The sequence below is a fragment of the Portunus trituberculatus genome, chromosome 16 (genome assembly GCF_017591435.1).
Source record: "Portunus trituberculatus isolate SZX2019 chromosome 16, ASM1759143v1, whole genome shotgun sequence".
In the NCBI taxonomy this organism is placed as follows: domain Eukaryota; kingdom Metazoa; phylum Arthropoda; class Malacostraca; order Decapoda; family Portunidae; genus Portunus; species Portunus trituberculatus.
Window position 1 is genome coordinate 11,217,945 of NC_059270.1, and position 20,000 is coordinate 11,237,944.

Here is a 20,000-nt window from a genome sequence, read left to right on the forward strand (position 1 = left end):
ACTTGCATCTATATAAAGTACGATTTGTGACAAAGAAGTGTTTGCTGGTGATGGGAGCACTGACAGAAAAGACTGCTAATATAGTAAATAATTATTATGCAATGCATTAATAGAACCAAATTTTGGTTCTCTGAATAAAACTGTGCTGCCTGTTGCCCCTCATTTCTGCCCATGCATGGACATAATAAACAGTATTTCTTTTCAATTACAGCATTTGTGTCTTTGGCACCAATTAATAATATCCTTGCCCACTTCAAGGTTATAATTCCAAAGGGAAATATCCACTCTCTTTAGTGTTGATAAATTTTATGAACATGTAGAGAGCATGAATTAAAGATATGAAATATTTGTATAAAACTAGAGTTCAGGGTAAGTGGGATTCTTTCAAAGGACCATTTTGAACATTTAGCTCAAGTATCTGACCTGCAGCCTCCGAGCGCCACACCCTGATACACTACCACACCAGCCAGGTCTTCACCACCTGGGAAAAAATACCTATAAAATTAAATAACAAACTTTCATGCTAACTAAAACCTAAGATATACAGTAAAAATTCTTGGTCATAGCCTCAGAGAATAACTTAAGTAAGTATTTTACATAAACTGTAAATTGAAACATCTTTCATCTTTTTCACTATCTATCATCTTTTCTCCCTTCAATTTGAAAACTTTCAAATTCAATTACAAAGAAGAGGGTAACATGGAATACTCTAATTTTAACATAAAGTGGTTCCATATTCTTCAGTAATTTTCCTAACACTGTAAGACTAAGCACAGCACTACATAGTATTCCTTTTTGTTCTGTGCTTGAGGTAAGAAGCTACAGTGATTCCTCATTCATCATTGGAATGAAGAAATATGCTTTGCAATTTTCTAACACGTACACAAATACTTGATCAACAAGTAAAATTAGTATTTGTTACCTCTGTATCAGGACCTAGCACTACAAGTGGTATCAGGTCCTGAATTAGATAAGGATCAGTCTGCTCCCCTCCCTAAAAGCCCAGAGGCTAAGATAGACTTTAATGTAGTCTTAGAAAATGTTTGAATGTGTGTGTGTGTGTGTGTGTGTGTGTGTGTGTGTGTGTGTGTGTGTGTGTGTGTGTGTGTGTGTGTGTGTGTGTGTGTGTGTGTGTGTGTGTGTGTGTGTGTGTGTGTGTGTGTGTGTGTGTGTGTGTGTGTTCTCGGCCACCCAAAATAAATGGGGGCATTGGCCTGGTGTAAATGTTGATAAGTGTAGTTACCTCCTGCAGTGAGTACAAGCTTAAAATCAACTATATCATATGAAAAAAGTAACAACTTTTCTCACCACTGGGTAACTTCCAGTATTATGTTACAGAGAGTGAGTGGTTGAGTTTATGTCAATGGTTACCTCAAAGACTGTGCCTGGTCTTCCCTATCCTCAGGGAACACCACCCATGGTCAGCAGAGACTGGAGGTCTTGCGTACAGGAGCACTAACCTCACTGGTCCCACTACTGTTGTCAAATTTGGAGGCCAGCAGCAAATAATTGTCATCTCCAATAGGAGCTTGTCTGTAAGGGAGATAAGTTACTGTGAAAGAATGCAATTTGTGACCACAAACTACACACATAATTATTTATTGAATACAAGACATCATTAATTATTTTAGAAATTGAGATCATAAATATAAAATCTAATGATAAGTAGATGAAATACCTAGATGCACTATATGAAAATGCTTCTTTTGTGAAACAAATACAAGTGTTGTGGCAAGAGAAGTTAAAGGATGGAAAGAAACACTCACTTGGAGCCATATCTAACAGTGTGAAACATGCGCAGCTGGTGACTTCTGTGTTCTTGCTGTAGCTGAATAACACTGGCAATGAGGGAATGTAAGGACTGCAAAGTCCTTGAAGGGTGTTCCAATACTACACCCCCAATTGTCACTTCCTGGGTTGTTCCATACATGGCTGCATTCTCACACATATCTGGAGATATGAGCTGTATCACTTACAGGCAAACAAAACAAACTGCACACAAATTGTGATACATAATTTACAATACGTTCTGTTCTGATGCATACTAACCTACACTGAACCAATTAAACTCAGACTGTACACAAAAAAAAAAAAAAACAAATAGACTTAATGTCACTGAGGTGATTATATAAATAGTTAGTAGCTTCAAATGGCCTAAACAGATTTTGAATAAGTATCTACATGCTAAAAATTTATCATATTCAAAGCTAAACCTACACTTCACTGCTAAAACTATTACTGGACAGGGAAAATGAAAGCTTCACACATGACTTGGATGAAGCAAAATGAAAATCAAAATTATTTCATTAATGACTACTTGTATGTCTGTTTTAAATAACTGTAACTCAAAGCCAACGTTTAGGTGGAAAAGCAGTGCATCACTTTCCACATCTAACACAAAAAAAGAAAAAATAGTAAAATAAAAAAATTTGGCTTTTTTAATGTTGGAGGCATCATCTCAAACTTTTGGCTAATCCTTAAAGTTCTCTACTGAAAATATATCTAAAACACTTTACATTCTGCAAATTATTCATTTATAACCTTTTTTGCGTCTAAGTATCTTGTAGAAAATAAATAATTAAAAACTGATACTTGATCACAATGTTACTGTCATCTCATCCATAACCTCAATAAGCAATAAGTACAAATGTATAGTAAGTGAAAGACACTCAACTAATCTTCAGCAAATGATACTATTACTTTCACACATGAAAATGAAGTGTTACAACATTAACCATTTCTAGGAGACATGAAGTCAACAACAAAGTATACATACTGTGAAGTTTCTTCAAGCTGGCAAGATTATCCACTAAGAGAGACTTGAGGCGTTCCATTTCCCGGTCACTGTCAATGTGAACCTTGAGATCACAGTCCAGGTAATTGGACACGGCGCTGCAGCCTGGTGCATTCTCACTTGTTGATTTACAACTGAAAATTATGAAGAGAAAGCATTTAATGTATTGCCCCAATGAACTTTTAACAAAAAAAAACATTCAAGATTTCTGACTGAACCGATTAATTGTATGTAGCTGACACTACATATGAAATTTGTCGATAATTATGACTGATATACAATGAAGATGATCATTTATAAACTGGAAAGGGATATGATCTCCCAATACTATGTACATTACATAAATTGTCCCTGACAAATCTAATAGGCGTAAGATATAACCCTGCCTTTTCACAGCTTTATTACAGAAGGAATGAAGGAATGACAATTAATCTTAATGCATACCATCAAAATAGGTACTTGTTTCGGTTGGAAGCTACTCTTTCATATGCAGGCAATATTTGAAAGAAAACATGCCCATACTGTTTCTGAAGGGTCAAGGACCCCATGTTGTAAGCCATGAGTGATACCCACTGGATCACCAAACCATTATAGATGCTACATGCAATCCCACTGAGTAGAATTTCAATCAAAACAGGAAAATATTATTGCTTTAGCTACTCATTCATAACTACTAGTTACTCGTGTTTATCTCATTTATCAGATCTATCAATATGATATGCGACAACTTTCTAACATCTCCACCAAGTGGACAACATGCACCTTGTTTTATATGTTTCAGCATGTTCTTATCTTCCTCTCTCAACTATTCTCACAAACTGCAGCACCTGTCCTCCTGTTTCACTGGAGCTTGTCTTCTTTCACCTAACACATGTTCATTATCTTACTTTGTTACTCTCTCCAAGTGACAGAATAATCTCAAGGTTAGATTTTTCTACCACTCTACTTTAATCCTTATTTCAGTTGCTCAGATCTTTGATTTGTCTTCAATTTTCAACCAAATTTGACTTGTACAGGCAACCCCACTTAACGAACATTCACACAATAAATTTCGCTACAACAAACATTTCCTTTTACTACCATCTGCTTGTATAACGAACACCAAACTCACTTTAACGAAATCTTATCTAGGTAATTTTTTCAAAGTTTGAAGGCCCTGCCGTATCACACAAGCTGACAGGCTTTTGAATACACCAGCACCTCTCGTAGACAAAACACGCACCACTCACTCCCCTACCCTTCCCACTCTTAGTTCAAAATAATAACAGAGTCCAGTAGCAGCTCGTCTTCCCTCGCTCAACATGCCACCAAAGCACCCTGCAACCAGCCCTGCAATGTTGCCTAGCATTGTTAAGAAGACCAGGAAGTCTCTTACTCTCGAAGTGAAGCTGGATATTATTCACAGACACGAGGCAAGAAAACTAATAGCATTGCTCGCCACCATCTGCTGTCTCTATTATTTTCAAGTCAGTAAACTCTATTAAGAAGGCTGGTGAGACCGTATCTTCCTTGCAAGCTAAAAGAACCACCCGAACTCGTGACTGCAATGAATAAAATGGAAAGCCTTGTGGAAATGTGGTACATAAGTTTTATATGTGGTACAATGATGTGCCTTTGTTTACATTCCACAGGTTGCTGGTTAGTGTTTTTCCTGCTCCACTCTCCCTACCTTCATTAATTTAAGATCATCAACATTATAAAGTTACTTACATACATACATTAGTGTACATTATAATGATTTAAATTAAACTGCTTAAATGTTTCACTTTATAATTTTTACTTTCATCAAACCTTTTACTGTACTATGATGCACTCTCACTTTGTTTACTATCAATGGAAGTTCAAGTCAGGGGTCAAACTTGTTATAATTGGTTTGCTTAACGAAAATTCACGCAACAATCTTTTTTTTAGGAATGTAACCTGTTTGTTAAGTGGGAGTTGCCTGTATCAACTTTTCTTTTTTTCAACACCTAATGCTATTCCTTTACTATGTGTGTTCCTCCTTTGCTAGTCAATTGACCTCAATTGTATACCCATCATGCTACGTACCATAGCCACATTGAGTTAATGTATGCCCCGGGGTGGTACTGCTTCAGGCGGTGACTATTGTACTGGCACACTTTGTTCAACAGGTCCATCCACTCCTTCTCTTCCACACAGTTCATTGCCTGTAAAGAAGAGCATTATAAAATTTGTTGTAATAAAGCCTAAAAAAAATAATAAAAAATGAGCAAGTATATTTTTCCAGATCATTACAGTACTTAACCAAACTTGTGGCAAACAATAATAATGCAGCAAACAATAATAATGCAGATTATCTGTCTATCTATTAAATCATTGAAAACTTTCTCTAGTAGAAGAAAGTGGCACAAGCCCACATTTATTTCTGTCCTTACATGCTCTAAAACTATCATTGTCCATCTAACATATTCCAGCACTCCACATATTATTCCACGTGATGTCATCAGCTTGCTCCAAATCTGTTAGAGACTTCAGAGCATAATGCAAGTTGAATCACATGCTAACAGATATGACAGAGCATCTAATTTCAAACAGGAAATCTTCTATTGATAAGTACCATTTTCTAATTTGTGATTATGAGTATATAAAGCTGGAATTGTGGGTCTGGAAGAATACATGGTAGCTGGACAGAAGAGAGGCAGGAAGAAAGGGATACAGACATAAGACAAGTCAATGAAGGGAATGGATATGGATGGCTAATACAATACACTATTATCTTTTCTGCAAACCACAAAATGACAAATCAATGCAATGGAACAAGGGAACATGAATAAACCCCTACTGTATTTGTATTTCAATTCTTGGCTAATCCTCTTTAAAAAGAATTTCAGCCTAGGATCTGATATATATATATATATATATATATATATATATATATATATATATATATATATATATATATATATATATATATATATATTCCCCTGCCATTCATGGGGGTTACATTCCTAAGCCTCCTCCAAATAGCAAAAGTCCATACTATGAGAAACCATCTCTACAAGGCTCAATAATACCTTTGTTCAGAGTTTAACCCATTAACAATGTCTTAAACTTATCAAATGTATTTTTAATTCACTTTAACACAATAAAAAACATTACAGGTACAATTCATAATAATCTAATTGACTATGCAATGGATAAAATGGAAAGCCTTGTGGAAATGTGGTACATAAGTTTTGTATGCAGTACAACGATGCACCTTTTGTTTACATTCCACAGGTTGTTAGCTAGCGTCTTTCCCGCTCCACTCTCCCTCCCTTCATAAATTTAAGATCAACATTATACAGTTACTTACATACATACATAGTGTACATTATAATGACTTAGTCTTAAATTAAACTGCTTAAATGATTAACTTCATAATTTCTACTTTCATTAAACCTTTTACTGTACTATGATGCACTCTCGCTTTACTTACTCTTAATGGAAGTTCAAGCCAGGGGTTAAACTTATTTGTTCACTTAACAAAAATTTGGGCAACGAACAGTCTTCTAGGAATGTAACCCGTTTGTTAAGTGGGGGTTCCTGTACCTATAAATCAAGTAATTTGTCCTAATCTTAACAAAACCTCATGTTTGTAAATATTTTTTTTTTTTTTTTTTTTACAATTTTGATTTGTACATACCATAAGTGAAACAGGTGGAAAACCAGGAGTTACAGCCTTTATATCATGTCTTATTAACTTTATTTATTGTTTATTGGTCTATTTTGTACATGTGTTCTAATATGTGAAAGCAAAAGATTTTATTTCAGCCCGAAAGATGGTATTTTAGGGGTCAAAAGAGAGACTTTGGCAATGACCAAAGACTGATTGAGGCACTTTTTAGGCAATTTATATGGTATAAAGAACTTGTGCTTGGGGAAACTGGCACTTGGCGGTAGTTTCGCCAAACTAATTAATTCGCCAAGTGTGGGGTATTACTGTATATATATATATATATATATATATATATATATATATATATATATATATATATATATATATATATATATATATATATATCCATTATAGCACAACATAGCCACAAAATAGTGAAATCACACATGATGCAGTAGCTGTATGCACTGAAAAGACTAATAATGTATACCATACCTGAACGTATAAAGTTCTTCCTTCTTGAACCAGCTGAAACATGTTTTTGATTTTGAAGGAAGATTCCTGCACCTTTTCCACTGCACGGATATTTTTAACTGGAATAACACAAAGGGGTGTTCCACCTGAAAATAAAATGAAGCTGTACAATTACCATGAAAACTCTCACAATACTAGAGGAATTTCTATAGAATTTAGAAAGGAGAGAGGCAAAAATAAAGACCTATGGAGAATATATAAACAATCAAATTCAGATTTGCTAACAATAAAGCTGATGCTACTGAATTGAAAAGAATAAAAATGGTCTGCAAAACTAGGTACAGGCAACCCCCGCTTAACGAACGTCCAAACAACGAAATTTCGCAACAACAAACGTTTCCTTTTACTACTATCTGCTCGTATAACGAACACCAAACTCGCTTTAACAAAATTTTATCCAGGTAATTTTTTCAAAGTTTGAAAGCCCTGCCGTATCACACAAGCCGACAGGCTTTTGAATACACCAGCGCCTCTCATGGATAAAATGCGCACCACTCACTCCCCTACCCTTCCCCGCTCTTGGTTCAAAACAAAAATGGTCCAGCACCAGCTCGTAGTCTCACGCTCAACATGCCACCAAAACACCCTGCCACCAGCCCTGCAATGCCGCCTAGCATTGCTAAGAAGACCAGGAAGTCTCTTACTCTCAAAGTGAAGCTGGATATTATTCACAGACACGAGGCAAGAAAACTAATAGCATTGCTCACCACCATGGTTTGACTCCATCTACTGTCTCTACTATTTTCAAGTCAGCAAACTCTATTAGGAATGCTGGTGAGACCGTATCTTGACTTAGTCTTAAATTAAACTGTTTAAATGTTTAACTTCATAATTTCTATTTTCATTAAACCTTTTACTGTACTATGATGCACTCTCACTTTGTTTACTCTCAATGGAAGTTCAAGTCAGGGGTCAAACTTGTTATAATTGGTTTGCTTAACGAAAATTCACGCAACGAACAGTTTTTTAGAAACATAATCCGTTCGTTAAGCGGGGGTTACCTGTATTTTAAAAAAAGTTTGTGAATTTGGAGTTGTAGAAAGCAATGAAAGAACATTCTACTGCCTCCCGAAACTAAAAATCTGAAAATTTTTCCTTTACAATCACAAAACAGAGGATCCATTGTAAAGGCGGGCTCACACATGCCAATTTGCAACTGAAAATGCAAGTCACTAAAAGTATCGACTGAGACCTTCTAGTCGGAACACATCACACATAACAACTGGAAAGTATTGACTAGTTAGTGCCTGGGTACGAAGTAAATATAATCAAACAGCTACCCGCCAAGAAGTCTTCCTCCAGTGACAATGCTGAAGCAGTGATTACTCTTGTTTTCGCACACCGGAAGTCAACAGAAAAGAAAATGCCTGTGGATATGTCCCTGGTGATCAAATGAAATCCTGACAAGTCTTCAATCCTCACCTCCAACAACACCCTGTACTGAGAGAAACAGTTCCTGAAAAGCGGCAGCTATATTTCATCAAATGACGATTTCTGCAAGTTTTTTTTTACTGTATAATTAATTTCTGTGGTCCTAGATGTGTTCTTTTTCCCTTACCAACTCTAACATCTTCTCTACACCTGAGACCACATTTTCAAAGCTTACTCCATGACATCACAATGTAAATAAAGTCACAAATCAACTGAACTTGTTTTCCAACTGGTTTTTGTATTTGCTAGGCACCAATATTCAGTTGGAAACTACCAACTTGCAATTTCAGTCACAAATTGGCACATGTGAAACCACCTTTAAGTGAGCAAAAAACAATGCTGATAACCACACCCTGGGAATGACCCTCATCTCAGATTGGGAAAGATTAAACTGTCTTGTGTTTGCAATGATTCATAACTCTCACATACAAGCATAACAATTTAAATCTGTACCAACCTTCTGTTTTGGAGTAGGTGAGACTGTTAGTAGTGAGTTTGAAGAAGCGTTTCTTGAAATTTTTCACCCCAAACTTTTTCCTTCCCTGGGCTCTCTTGATCATGAACCTTTGAGAGTAAAGATTACTAGTAAAAGTGACAACACTGGCCAAGAGCACTATACATGCAAAATCAATTTATTGAATAAATAAAAGGAGAAAGTTGTATTAGGACATAAACCGAAGTCTATTTGTAAATGTAACATTTGCATAAACATTGGCCATGTCAAAGAAATAAACATGAGTCCTAGTTGTCTATTCAGATGGTCAACTAAGAATATCAATACTCAGTTACCACCATATCTTCAATACATCCTTGCTCTGTCACTATTACAGTTCAAAAATTCTGCACTCCAACTAACCATAACCAAACATAAGCAGGATTCTAACTGCAGGTGATTTAAAAAATATGCTGCAACTTTCAAAACAAATGATTCTGAGAAAACCAGAAGCCAAGGATTTCCCATCACTAAATAGGTACTAGAAAGAAAGTAGAAACAAGTCAAATAACTAAATGAATATCAATTTTAAGGATAACACTAAGAATATTTCCTCAACATTCCTGACTAGATCAATTTTAATTTTATTACATGTCATTTTATTCATATATAACCTCATAAACATAAAGCATCAATTACTGTATTTACTATCACAATGAAGTGTTAGTCACCAACCTCTGCTCCTTTGATAGCAATGGGAAAATGTTAATACAATCAGTTAAAAACAAACAGAAAGCACTCATCCTCAAACCATATACAACACATTCCATGAGACATTGAATAGCTACACGTCCTAATAATATAACTTCACAGAACTACAGTGAATTGGTATCATCCCACAATGTACTCAGTGAAACTTACCCTTCCTTGAGTACAACTGGTGTATCATGTGCCTTCTGACTCCCATTGGGTATTGAGGACAAAATCTCCAGGAACTGCAAATGAAAAATGTCTTCATAATTTAAAGGCTCTAATTATATGAGAGAGAGAGAGAGAGAGAGAGAGAGAGAGAGAGAGAGAGAGAGAGAGAGAGAGAGAGAGAGAGATGACAAAACAATTTCACCATTACAAAGGTAAATAAAGCACAAAGGACTTACAGTGCGGGTCTGCTCTACATGCTTGTCTGTGATGCAGTGGGCAAACACTTCCCGCATGTAATTTTCACGGAAGTTTTGGTATGACGTGCGTGAGCTGACCTGGTTGCCAACACTTTGCACTGTTTTACTCAGCAGTGTAAGGGTACGCTGTGTTGAGGGATCCTGTGGGTCAAAGAAAAAGGGGTCAGAGTGTGAAAGAAATTAAATTAGGTAACCTTTTAATATTCTATAAAAATATTGTACTCTTGGCTATAGCTGCATAATACAAGCCTTCCACTCACTTGTTTCACTTAAGTATACTTATGAATATTTTCTTCAGAAACAAGAAATGTTCTATGACCAACTCTCAAACAACAGTCTCTAAATTCTAATATATTTCAGGCTGATACAAATAAATTCAACTGTAACATTCCCAACTAGCATTCAGATTCCACACCAATACAGTACATATAGTACATTTGTTCCAAAACAATCAACATAATTCCACAAGTTTTCTTTTCATTCCCTTTACCAGCACAGCCATATGCACACACAAGTATCTGCAGTTCTTACCATAATTTCACTTCCATCCACAGAATGGCACATTTTTCTATTCTAATACTATTCACCATGGTTCATTTCTCATATTTTTTTCTGTCTCAGCACCAGATCTTCCACATGCTCTTCTCTTCAACATTTTTCCACAAAAAGCAAACACATCTAATTTACGTATCTCAAAAATACTTAAAATTTCTCATCTTTTACCCTCACACATACTACATCCACTCATCTTCAATGAAAACCAGCAGGGCTTAGAGAACCTGGTCTCCCTTCTTTCTCTTCTTCATCTTATCTTATGGAAGCTAAATAGTACATATACATATATTACCTCATTATCCTAATCCCTTTCCTTCTATTACTTTTATTAAACACAATTCTTGAGTCTACCTATTTCATATATTAGTTCATCTGTATAATTATACTAAAACAACAATGGAATGAAACTCACAATTGGCTCTGAGGTGAGGTCAAAGAGCTTGGGATGGAGGATTGCTGGTGCAAAGAACCGTAGAAAGACAAACCCAGAAATAACTGAATATCTCACTTCCCTCTCATCTGTTAGGACAAGATATATGAAAATTAGAATTGATACTGTATTGCCATGCAGTATAAATATATATTAAAGTAACAATTTTACATCCATAATAATAAATGCATTTCCAACAATGGGTATGAAGATCAATGGTAACCCCATCACCATTCCCAACAAAAGAGGCAGACTCATGTACTCAAAATCATTTATCAGAATAAACAGCTTAAATAATGGAAGTATACATGGTAAAGATAACAGGGCAAAAAGTAGTGTGAACGTAGTCAGATACAGGGTGAGGCAAATCAAATGCCCGAGTTTTGAAATGCGCGCGCAACGGCTGTGGGGGTGATAGGAAGATGTGTGTGGTCTCGTTGTGACCGCCAAACCCAGCCGTTTTCAGCAGCAGCCATGCCTTGGTCGGGTGAACATCGCGGCTTTGCAATGCGCATGTATCTCGAAAATGGCTGTTCTGTCATCGCCTTACTAAACTTTTATCATAACTATTTACACATTAGCTCAATCAACCATATAAATAAAATTATTTGCAAGCTAATTACACTTTCATACCAATAGTTATATGGAAATAATGATAAGTAATATACCAGATGGATCATACAATATCTTTAAGTAACAAAGTATACAAGCAACCTACTTGGAAAATATGTATTGGCCAGTTCCTTGAGTTCCGAAAATATTTGGCACATAACTGGTGGGCAGTTGAGGGGTGAGTTGATGATTGGTTTCAAAATCTGATTAATATATTCCTGAAAAAGACATGAACATTAGATACACTGCTTTCAAATACAATGACTTTTCTCTTCTCATATAAGGATTCAAAGATGCCATCTATAAACCAACCCAGCAATTCCACATGGGGCACCAAACACTTATACACATGCACACCATTCATATTCTTAGTTCCTTTGGCTTCTAGTGGGATGGCATGAACAACCCTACTACACTGCAATAAGCCTTAGCTAGAAAGGAACTAGAAAATAAAAAATTATACTAATGTCAGCTCACACTTTGCAGACTTGATAAAAAAATTTTATATCAAAATTTTTCTTAACAAGAGAGAAAGAATGAACTTAAAAGCAATACTGTCTATCTAGGGAAAGGATTAACAACAAATAAATCATGTCTATTTATCTCTCTGATCCTGCCATTAGTATCTCCCAATAGCTAGTATTAGCTACCACTGTCAGTAGTCACCAAAGAGAACCACACTGGGAAGGCACCAAGGATGTAGTAATGTGATGAGTATAGTACCTTAAGATTAGACAGGTTAGACTCCCGACTCTCTCCCGGCTGCATCTTGGTGGGATCTATTTCACACGGCTTTCGCTCTCGGAAGATGAGGTCCAGGGTGGGTTTGAGGGTGGACCGCAAATAATGATGACCCACAAGCTTCATTAATTCATCAATGCATTTGGAGACCAGAGTATTGCCACGGAAAATTGTATTAGTATCCCTGAAAATCATGAAGATCGAAACACTGTAATATTTCAGGCAGGTAGAAAAGATTTTATGATCATAAAAGTAAAGAAATCTTACACTGAGCAAAGTTTATCTTGTATGCAAGGAAGAAAAACCAAAGCTGACAAAAGAAACAGTATAAGGCAATAATATGTAACTGACAGCCACACAAGGGAAATTTCTACAATGTAAATTAATAAAATGTATGTCAAGAAGCTACAGTTCTTTATATAAGCTATTTCACAATGCTAGATTTAGTAACAAATACCAATAATGAATGAGAATAACTACATTATTCAGTAAAATGGTTAAACCCAATACTTCACAGCAAAAAGGTGAGCTGTTCACCAACAGACCCAAGCTACTAACGTGATCTTTGACATTTCATGACGTGCAAAGGCAGAGACGAAGGAAACCACCTGGCCATGGTGGAGGAAGACCCGGGTGAGGGACTGCACCACATCTTGCTTCTGAGGCACCACCTCCCCCAGCAGCCAGGCCACTGAAGTGGTGATGGGCTGTGAAGGGAGGGATGCTGTCAACACCTCACAAGCTAGCAATAGTCTCCAGAGAGAATAAATATTACCACAAGTTATCCATTCATTTTCATTCTAACTTAAATATATCAACAAAAAACTTAAAGAATTTAACACTAAAAAGTTTAAAAAATTTGAAAAACTGCAAATTTGTAATAATTTTTAAAACAAAGCAAGTGAGTTTACTGCATACCAAACATGCATTTTCATAAGGTTGAAGATTTATTTAGTAAGTCTAAGAAGTTTGGTAATGTACAGGAACATGTCACAGAGAGTCACCAAAGGAATCAGTATGTCACCCACAGATTATAATAGTCATTTTGACATGTGCCTCAGTTACTTACCTCGACCCCAGTGCTTTGGAGGATGAGGTTGCGAAGAGAATCATAAGACTGACTAGATAAAACATGATCGGAGGTATAATGAATGTTTAGCCTCAGGGTTCCTAAGTCACCCCTTTGGTTCTTTCCTGCTGAGTCTCTAGGTTGGAGAAAGTACCTGTGTAAAAAGTAAAGTAATGTACTCAAACCAGACATTACCAAAGCTTACATACATTTGACAACTTTTCTCTAGGTAAAAAGCAATTCCTTCAACTCAGTGTCAAATGGTGAAAATCAAAAGTTGAATAATGAGTAATCAGAAAAGATTTATCAAGAGAATCATTCAAGGTAGTGTAACATCTGCTCAATAAAGCATTGTTGTATATACATAGATTTACAGAAAGAGAAAGCAAAATACACACTCAAATGTGGTAAACATGTAAGTAGAGATGAAATAATTTTAGAAGTTTAAGTGAGGAAATGCAGTGCTCATAAAGACACTCATGATAGTTGATTTTTACAGTATAAATCAAAGGTGTATTAAGAATGGAAGGCTATTTAAAACTGGAAGGATAAGGCAAGGGAGAGGACAAATGAAAACCATTGTAGTACAAGAAAAGGGTTTTAGGTTACAGAAAAAAGTATTTCCAGAAGAAGAGATAGAGGAACTTCTGCCCAGACTATTCTTAAAGGCTGCAAAGTGTCAGATAAAGAAAGACAGACAGCCATTCCACACTCACCAAGCATCACGCTCCTCATAGGCTCCCATTTCAGTTACGGGAATCTTGACTTCTCCAAGAAAGACATTGCCAAACACCGCCGGAGAGTCATGCCACAGTGCCACCCTCACCTCCATGAAGCCAGCATCATCATCCACCAGACTGTACATGTGAGTTTCCCGGTCTTGACTGCCAACTCTATGACTGCTCTGCTGAGGGGAAGAGAAGCAGCAGTGAGAGTCCAGCAACTCAATGTAAGAAAATTATACTGTGAGGAAGCATTTTGAGAGAGAGAGAGAGAGAGAGAGAGAGAGAGAGAGAGAGAGAGAGAGAGAGAGAGAGAGAGAGAGAGAGAGAGCAGATATTACTAGGGGCAATTCCCTCATACTGACTTTTCCTAACACCTTTGAGGTATATAATAAGCTATTCATGCACCAAATATCAACACACACACACACACACACACACTCTTTGGTCACATTTTGGCCAATCACTTAGCAGGCACTTTTGCAGTCTGCCTGAGACACAAAGTTCCTTCTTGAGCAATACAATGTTATGTGAGTGTTGTGTGAAAGGTTAATGCCTTACTAATAGATCAAACTACATAAGATCTACCTCTCTCTCATGAGTCTTCTATGTGATCTTTACTTTAAGGATAAATCAAAATAAACATTCCTGCAGAAATTTTGGCATGAAGTTTCTTCAGAAACAAAACAAAAATTATAAGAAAGCATAATTGAAGACATCCTCCTTCTGTATCATGGAGAGGTTACAAAGCTGAACACATTAATCACTTTTGGATTTCCCGCTGCTTCCTCCCTGTCATGTTTGGTTCAACTGGGCACAATATCACAACAGTGCTACCCATGGACTTGAAAGGAAGTGAGTAGCTTCTCCCTGCTTACAAGTTGCCAATGATACAATAAAACTCATGCTCAGGGAATGTGTTAAATTACAGAATGTCGAACTTCATTCTTTGTTAAGCTAAATGAGCCTTTGCTATGACAGGAAATACAGTAAGAATTGTGCATGTCTGGCTGTTCATCTAAACTTGTAAGTTAGAGAGAACTATTACTACTGCTATACCAAATGCATTATTCACATTCTACCCAGATACATTCTCAAATTCAATGGTACTGTCAATAACCCCTTCATAAATTCACATTCCTAATCACAACTGTCTCTCTTTTTCTTCAAATTCTCTTGAACAGTTGGCCAACTCTTAAAACTTAACTTTCATCCTTTCCTTTCTGACATCTTAACACTTGCAAGAGTATTTTAAAAGAAAACAATGAAAACAAATATTGCTAATCCAATCTGACACCACTATTCCTCAATCTATATCATATTCCACTCTCCTATTTTTTATTACTGTTAGCATCTCTACAGATGCTAGATATCTAATATATGTAAGCAGATCCTCAGTGATCACACCTGCTCTAAACTGTTATGCATGCATACTCAGGAACCCCTGTCATTCACCTATGGTCTATGCTGCAGTCTATTCATAAAGAAGCCAGCCTGGGACAGATATAAATTATTTTAAGTTCCTAAGAGCCATTGCCTTTTCCAAATAAATTTCTACACATCTTTTTACACATATGTAGCAAGAATGCATGTTATAATACCTCAAATCTGAAAGTTTCATCAAAGCATGGGCTTATGGTTTTCTTTTTTGCTTTGGTCCTCTTCATTTCTTGTTTTCTGTTGGTGTAGACCATGGTGACTGAGGCAAATGGATCACATGAACCATTGATAACAGCCAGGTCACTGCTCTCTAGAATCCTGCAACAAAAATATGAAATGTTTAACTCCCATCATGATCAGAGTATTGTGAGTTCCATGTATCAACTCTGAGAACTCTAGAGGAAAGGAGGTTGACAAAAAAACTTACTTCACTTCCATCATGTGTTGAGGACAGCAGTCATTTAGATGTCTCACCATAATTAGGCGTACCTCAACATGGACTTTACCCTGAAAGTATTAGGAAGAAAATTAATCAAAACTATACTCAGAGACAAATCACTTAATAAGACTATAGCAGTTAAGAATAAAAGGATGGAACATTTTGAAGAAACAATTTTTCAAAAGATGAAAATTATGATCTGGCTACATTACAAAAACAACTAAGATGGCAGTACATATGGATTCACATATTAGGAGAATGAGAAATAAAATTATTGTCAGCTAGATGAAAGATAGATGTTGTAACAGAAGGGTTGTGGTGACAAACAGGATGTATCTGATAATAAACACATGCATGGATACAGAAAAGTACACACTACAGGAAAAAAGATTAATGTTGTGCACTACTACAAAAACACAACACCACATAGCTACCAAGTAATCCAACCAGAAGAATACATGTCTTCATATGGATGAACAAATGATGCATTTTGGTAAAGTTATCTTTAAATTTTGATATAAAAATGCAACATTCCTAAAACATGAAAATATTCCACTTAAAGAAACTGCAAGGAAAAGTTATATATTGGAATTTTAAAGTAAACAACAGACATAAATCCATTAATTCACAAACATCTTTAACTAGCATGTGCAATCAGTTTTCAGTGTTCAAAAATAAGACTGAATAACTTTGGTTCCTTACTAGATCCAAGAATAATGAAGAGCAATGCAAATGAAACAAAAGATAGAAATAAAGAATTGAGTACCTTTGTTCCATTTTATGAAGGCTATGAGGGAATGGGAAGAGAGACTTATCAGAGAGCATTGCTAGAAAGGCTAAGAATTTGAAGAGAGGGTATGTGAAGATAAAACATTAGTGAAAAGGAACTCTACTTCATATTATAATGGAAATGTAGCTAATCAAAAAATTCAATCTGCTAATATAATTTATGATAAAAATAACTGTCAAATGTTTACTTATACTGCAATCACAAGAAAATATCTATGTGGAATAGGAAAGTTTTTCTTGGTGAAAGACTGAACCCACCATAAGCTGCAAGCCATTAAAAAGTTTGAAGCCAAGCCTATCCATGCATGTATTCCCCAAGTCTTCCATCCTTCATCAAGCTCTTACATATTGATCCATTTGATATTCCTGTCTTAGTGTTAGGTCCATATCTTAACATTCTCTCTAATATCTATAAAGGACAAGGGCTGGATGTAAAAATAAAGCAGCACAGACTTTACACTCACCTGGACCTCGGAGTCTGCATCCACTGGAGTGATGGGAAACCACTGGTCCTTGCCGTGATACTTATGGAGGTCATCCTTCTTGATGGACACCTTCCCCATAATTTTGTCTGTCTTCATGGGGCGGTCATGGTCATGCAGGTAGAAGGACAGGTACCGAAACTCTCTCGGAATGTCAAACTGGAATTCCTCACCAAAGAAGACAGACATGCTGGAAAAAACAAGTAACTTAATTCCACACTGCAGTAAACAACATACAATAGACAGTGCAATCCTTTCTTCCACAGAAAACATTGGATCATCTGCTACACAATCTTACAAGAGAGACTGTAATTCTCCTTGTTGATTCTCTTTTTTTCTTCTATATGAACAAAATTAATGAAAACTGGAAGCATTATGTAGCTACTAAACATTTACTAGTAATGGTATTCCACAGGATGTTGCTAAATCTCTCTCTCTCTCTCTCTCTCTCTCTCTCTCTCTCTCTCTCTCTCTCTCTTTAACATGCAAAACACTACAAACATATATTACAAAATCAACATCCCAATTATTTACTAAAGAAAAAAGTGCCAATCAGAACCATACTGAGATGACTTACTCATGTGTCTTTTCTGCTGTGGCTGAGCGGAATATTTGCTCCTGGTCGAGGGAGATACGGCAGTACACATCTCTTTGCCCTCCACTGCCATGATTGCGCTGGATAAGGTTTTTGGCTTCACCTGCAAAGAATTGTCTCAGTCAAGTGCATCATCTTACCATTTACAGTTCTAAGCATCTACTGATGCAAATGAATATTCAAAATGGGTAAATGAAATGGAGTGAAAGCTACATTACTCTGACAAGGAGGGACATGATGAAAAAGACTGTATGAAAAATAAAAGAAGCAAGAGCATGCTGGTAGGGATCAGGCACACTTGTAGAATCATGTCACAAGGAAGAACCTGAAAAATAAATTATATGATAGATGTTACAAAGCTAATCATGAACCTTGAGAGATGTTCTCAGATGGCATGATAACCCAAGTAAACATGCCACCTGCTGTTCTAAACAAAGCTGGTGATAACAATTCATACCATATATACTCTGAATAGACCACATTTTACAATACTACACATAATAATATATTGCATCAAGACAAACTCAGATAAGAGACAAGATAGTCATTGAGATTAATGGAAATGTACAGAGTGGAGCAGAGAAATACACAAAAAGACACAACTCTAAAATCATGCTTTATGACTGTGTGATAAATTAAATGTTCTAATTAAAGAGAAAACCCAGCTGGAAGTGGGAGGTTGAGGTAAATGAGCATGGTGCATGTGTGAGAGGCATGCTGATAATGAGGGAAGGCTTCAACCAACAGGGAGTGTTTTGAACAATGGGAGAGATGAGCCCTCTTCTGTGGTGTCTTATGTCTTGGGCAATGTTCCCATAAAATGCCAGTACACAATGTTAAGTCAGATATTTGCACTAGCTCATATTCAGCTTTATGCTACAATAGATACTGTAAGCACTGCTATGCACACTGTACACAGTGCTGGGTAGTTCTAGTGACAGCACACCACAGCCACAAACAAGGCTTGCACAGCGAATCACCTACTTACACAAGAAAAAGATTACCACTCATTTGTTCACTAAGTGTTAGACAACACAAATGATTTGATGATTAGGAGTGATTATAATGTGTAATATTATCATGGGAGATCCTGAAGAACAATGCACTGCCATGGAGCAGATCCTAGATTGAACACCTACAAGCAGCCAGTAACAATATCCAGCCTCAACCATCAGCCCGAGACCAAAGTGACAGCAAACATGTGCAGGCATGGAAGAATGATCTGCATCACGATGGAATCGTGTTCATCTTATTCTGACAGGTAACTGTAAAACTCTCTGTGGACAGTTTGTCACCATAATTACTCTTCACATCCATGTTAGGACAGTCATCCTTTAATTAATACATTGGGAAACCTTACGTGATATGTAAGTAACATTCTAATAAGTAAAGCCTCTTGCAATGGCATATATAATAATGAAATCCATGAAGCTACTTCCCAGGAAAAAAGTTTTGCCCGCCAGAGACTGAAACGGGAGCGATTCCATAAATTTTCCCTCACAATGCATTGTTTCACGACCTGCCACACCCTGTGTAGTGACCTTCAGGCGGCAGGGTCATGGTAAGGCATGCCTGTCTACAAAACTACAACAGGTGGCCTCGACCAGCATTTGTAGGTCACCACACATCCTTCTCCTTATTTCACGCCGCGGCAAAAACTCCCCAGCATTCCTCCTCTTAAGTGTTAGCGTGTAATAAAGGAGGCAGCAGGAAGTGACTGCTGTGTGCTGGTGATGCAGCCGCCCCTCGTGCTGCGCCGCGGCGGTATTTACGCTGCCTGCTGCACTTCATTCAGTAAACAGAGGCAGTAAACAGACCGTCACAGCCAAAACAAATGCACACCCTCACCCTAATCTCCCACACCCCGGCCTAACGGAGCGACATTCACATCTTAACTTACCTACAAGTGCTTCAGAAAAAATATCGACACCTCTGAGTGTACAAAAAGGGCCAACATACCTATTTTAACCCTTAATCTCTGCTCCAGCCTGAACTGGCCGGGGGCGGCGGCCATCTTGCTCCATCACTAGCCAGGCGTGCCAACCTTTCTATTTATACCTTCCGCTGCCCATACTTGGTTATTACTTTGGCAGTCACTCTAAAATAAAGTTATAAATGAAGTATATTCCCAATTTTT

The 20,000-nt window shown here is 36.9% G+C and overlaps 1 protein-coding gene across 2 annotated transcripts; it reads right to left on the bottom strand.

Annotated features, from left to right (window-relative positions):
- Positions 1-1,072: 1,072 nt before the first annotated feature.
- Positions 1,073-19,967, bottom strand: LOC123504490 (ras GTPase-activating protein 3-like). 2 transcript variants are annotated; one of them, XM_045255045.1, is made up of 19 exons: positions 19,823-19,967; positions 17,846-17,966; positions 17,251-17,458; positions 15,986-16,065; positions 15,720-15,876; positions 14,113-14,300; positions 13,397-13,550; positions 12,886-13,034; positions 12,310-12,511; positions 11,693-11,804; positions 10,957-11,063; positions 9,969-10,130; positions 9,733-9,806; positions 8,836-8,942; positions 6,909-7,033; positions 4,844-4,962; positions 2,777-2,928; positions 1,767-1,950; positions 1,073-1,533 (listed from the first exon to the last, which is right to left on the bottom strand). In XM_045255045.1, exons 1-19 carry the CDS (start codon positions 19,875-19,877, stop codon positions 1,422-1,424), a joined length of 2,568 nt encoding a protein of 855 aa, XP_045110980.1. In that variant the 5' UTR covers positions 19,878-19,967; the 3' UTR covers positions 1,073-1,421. The 2 variants fall into 2 exon arrangements, with proteins under 2 accessions (XP_045110980.1, XP_045110979.1); XM_045255044.1 differs by having other exon boundaries at positions 14,113-14,303.
- Positions 19,968-20,000: the final 33 nt, after the last annotated feature.

Excerpts from the sequence above, each read along its gene's own strand:
- LOC123504490 (XM_045255044.1), bottom strand. The coding sequence starts at position 19,877 with ATGGCCGCCGCCCCCGGCCAGTTCAGGCTGGAGCAGAGATTAAGGGTT. Across the intron at positions 14,304-15,719 it reads ATGAAACTTTCAGATTTGAG|CAGAGCAGTCATAGAGTTGG; the intron begins GTATTATAACAT and ends TCTTCCCCTCAG. Across the intron at positions 12,512-12,885 it reads CATGAAATGTCAAAGATCAC|GGATACTAATACAATTTTCC; the intron begins GTTAGTAGCTTG and ends CATGATTTTCAG.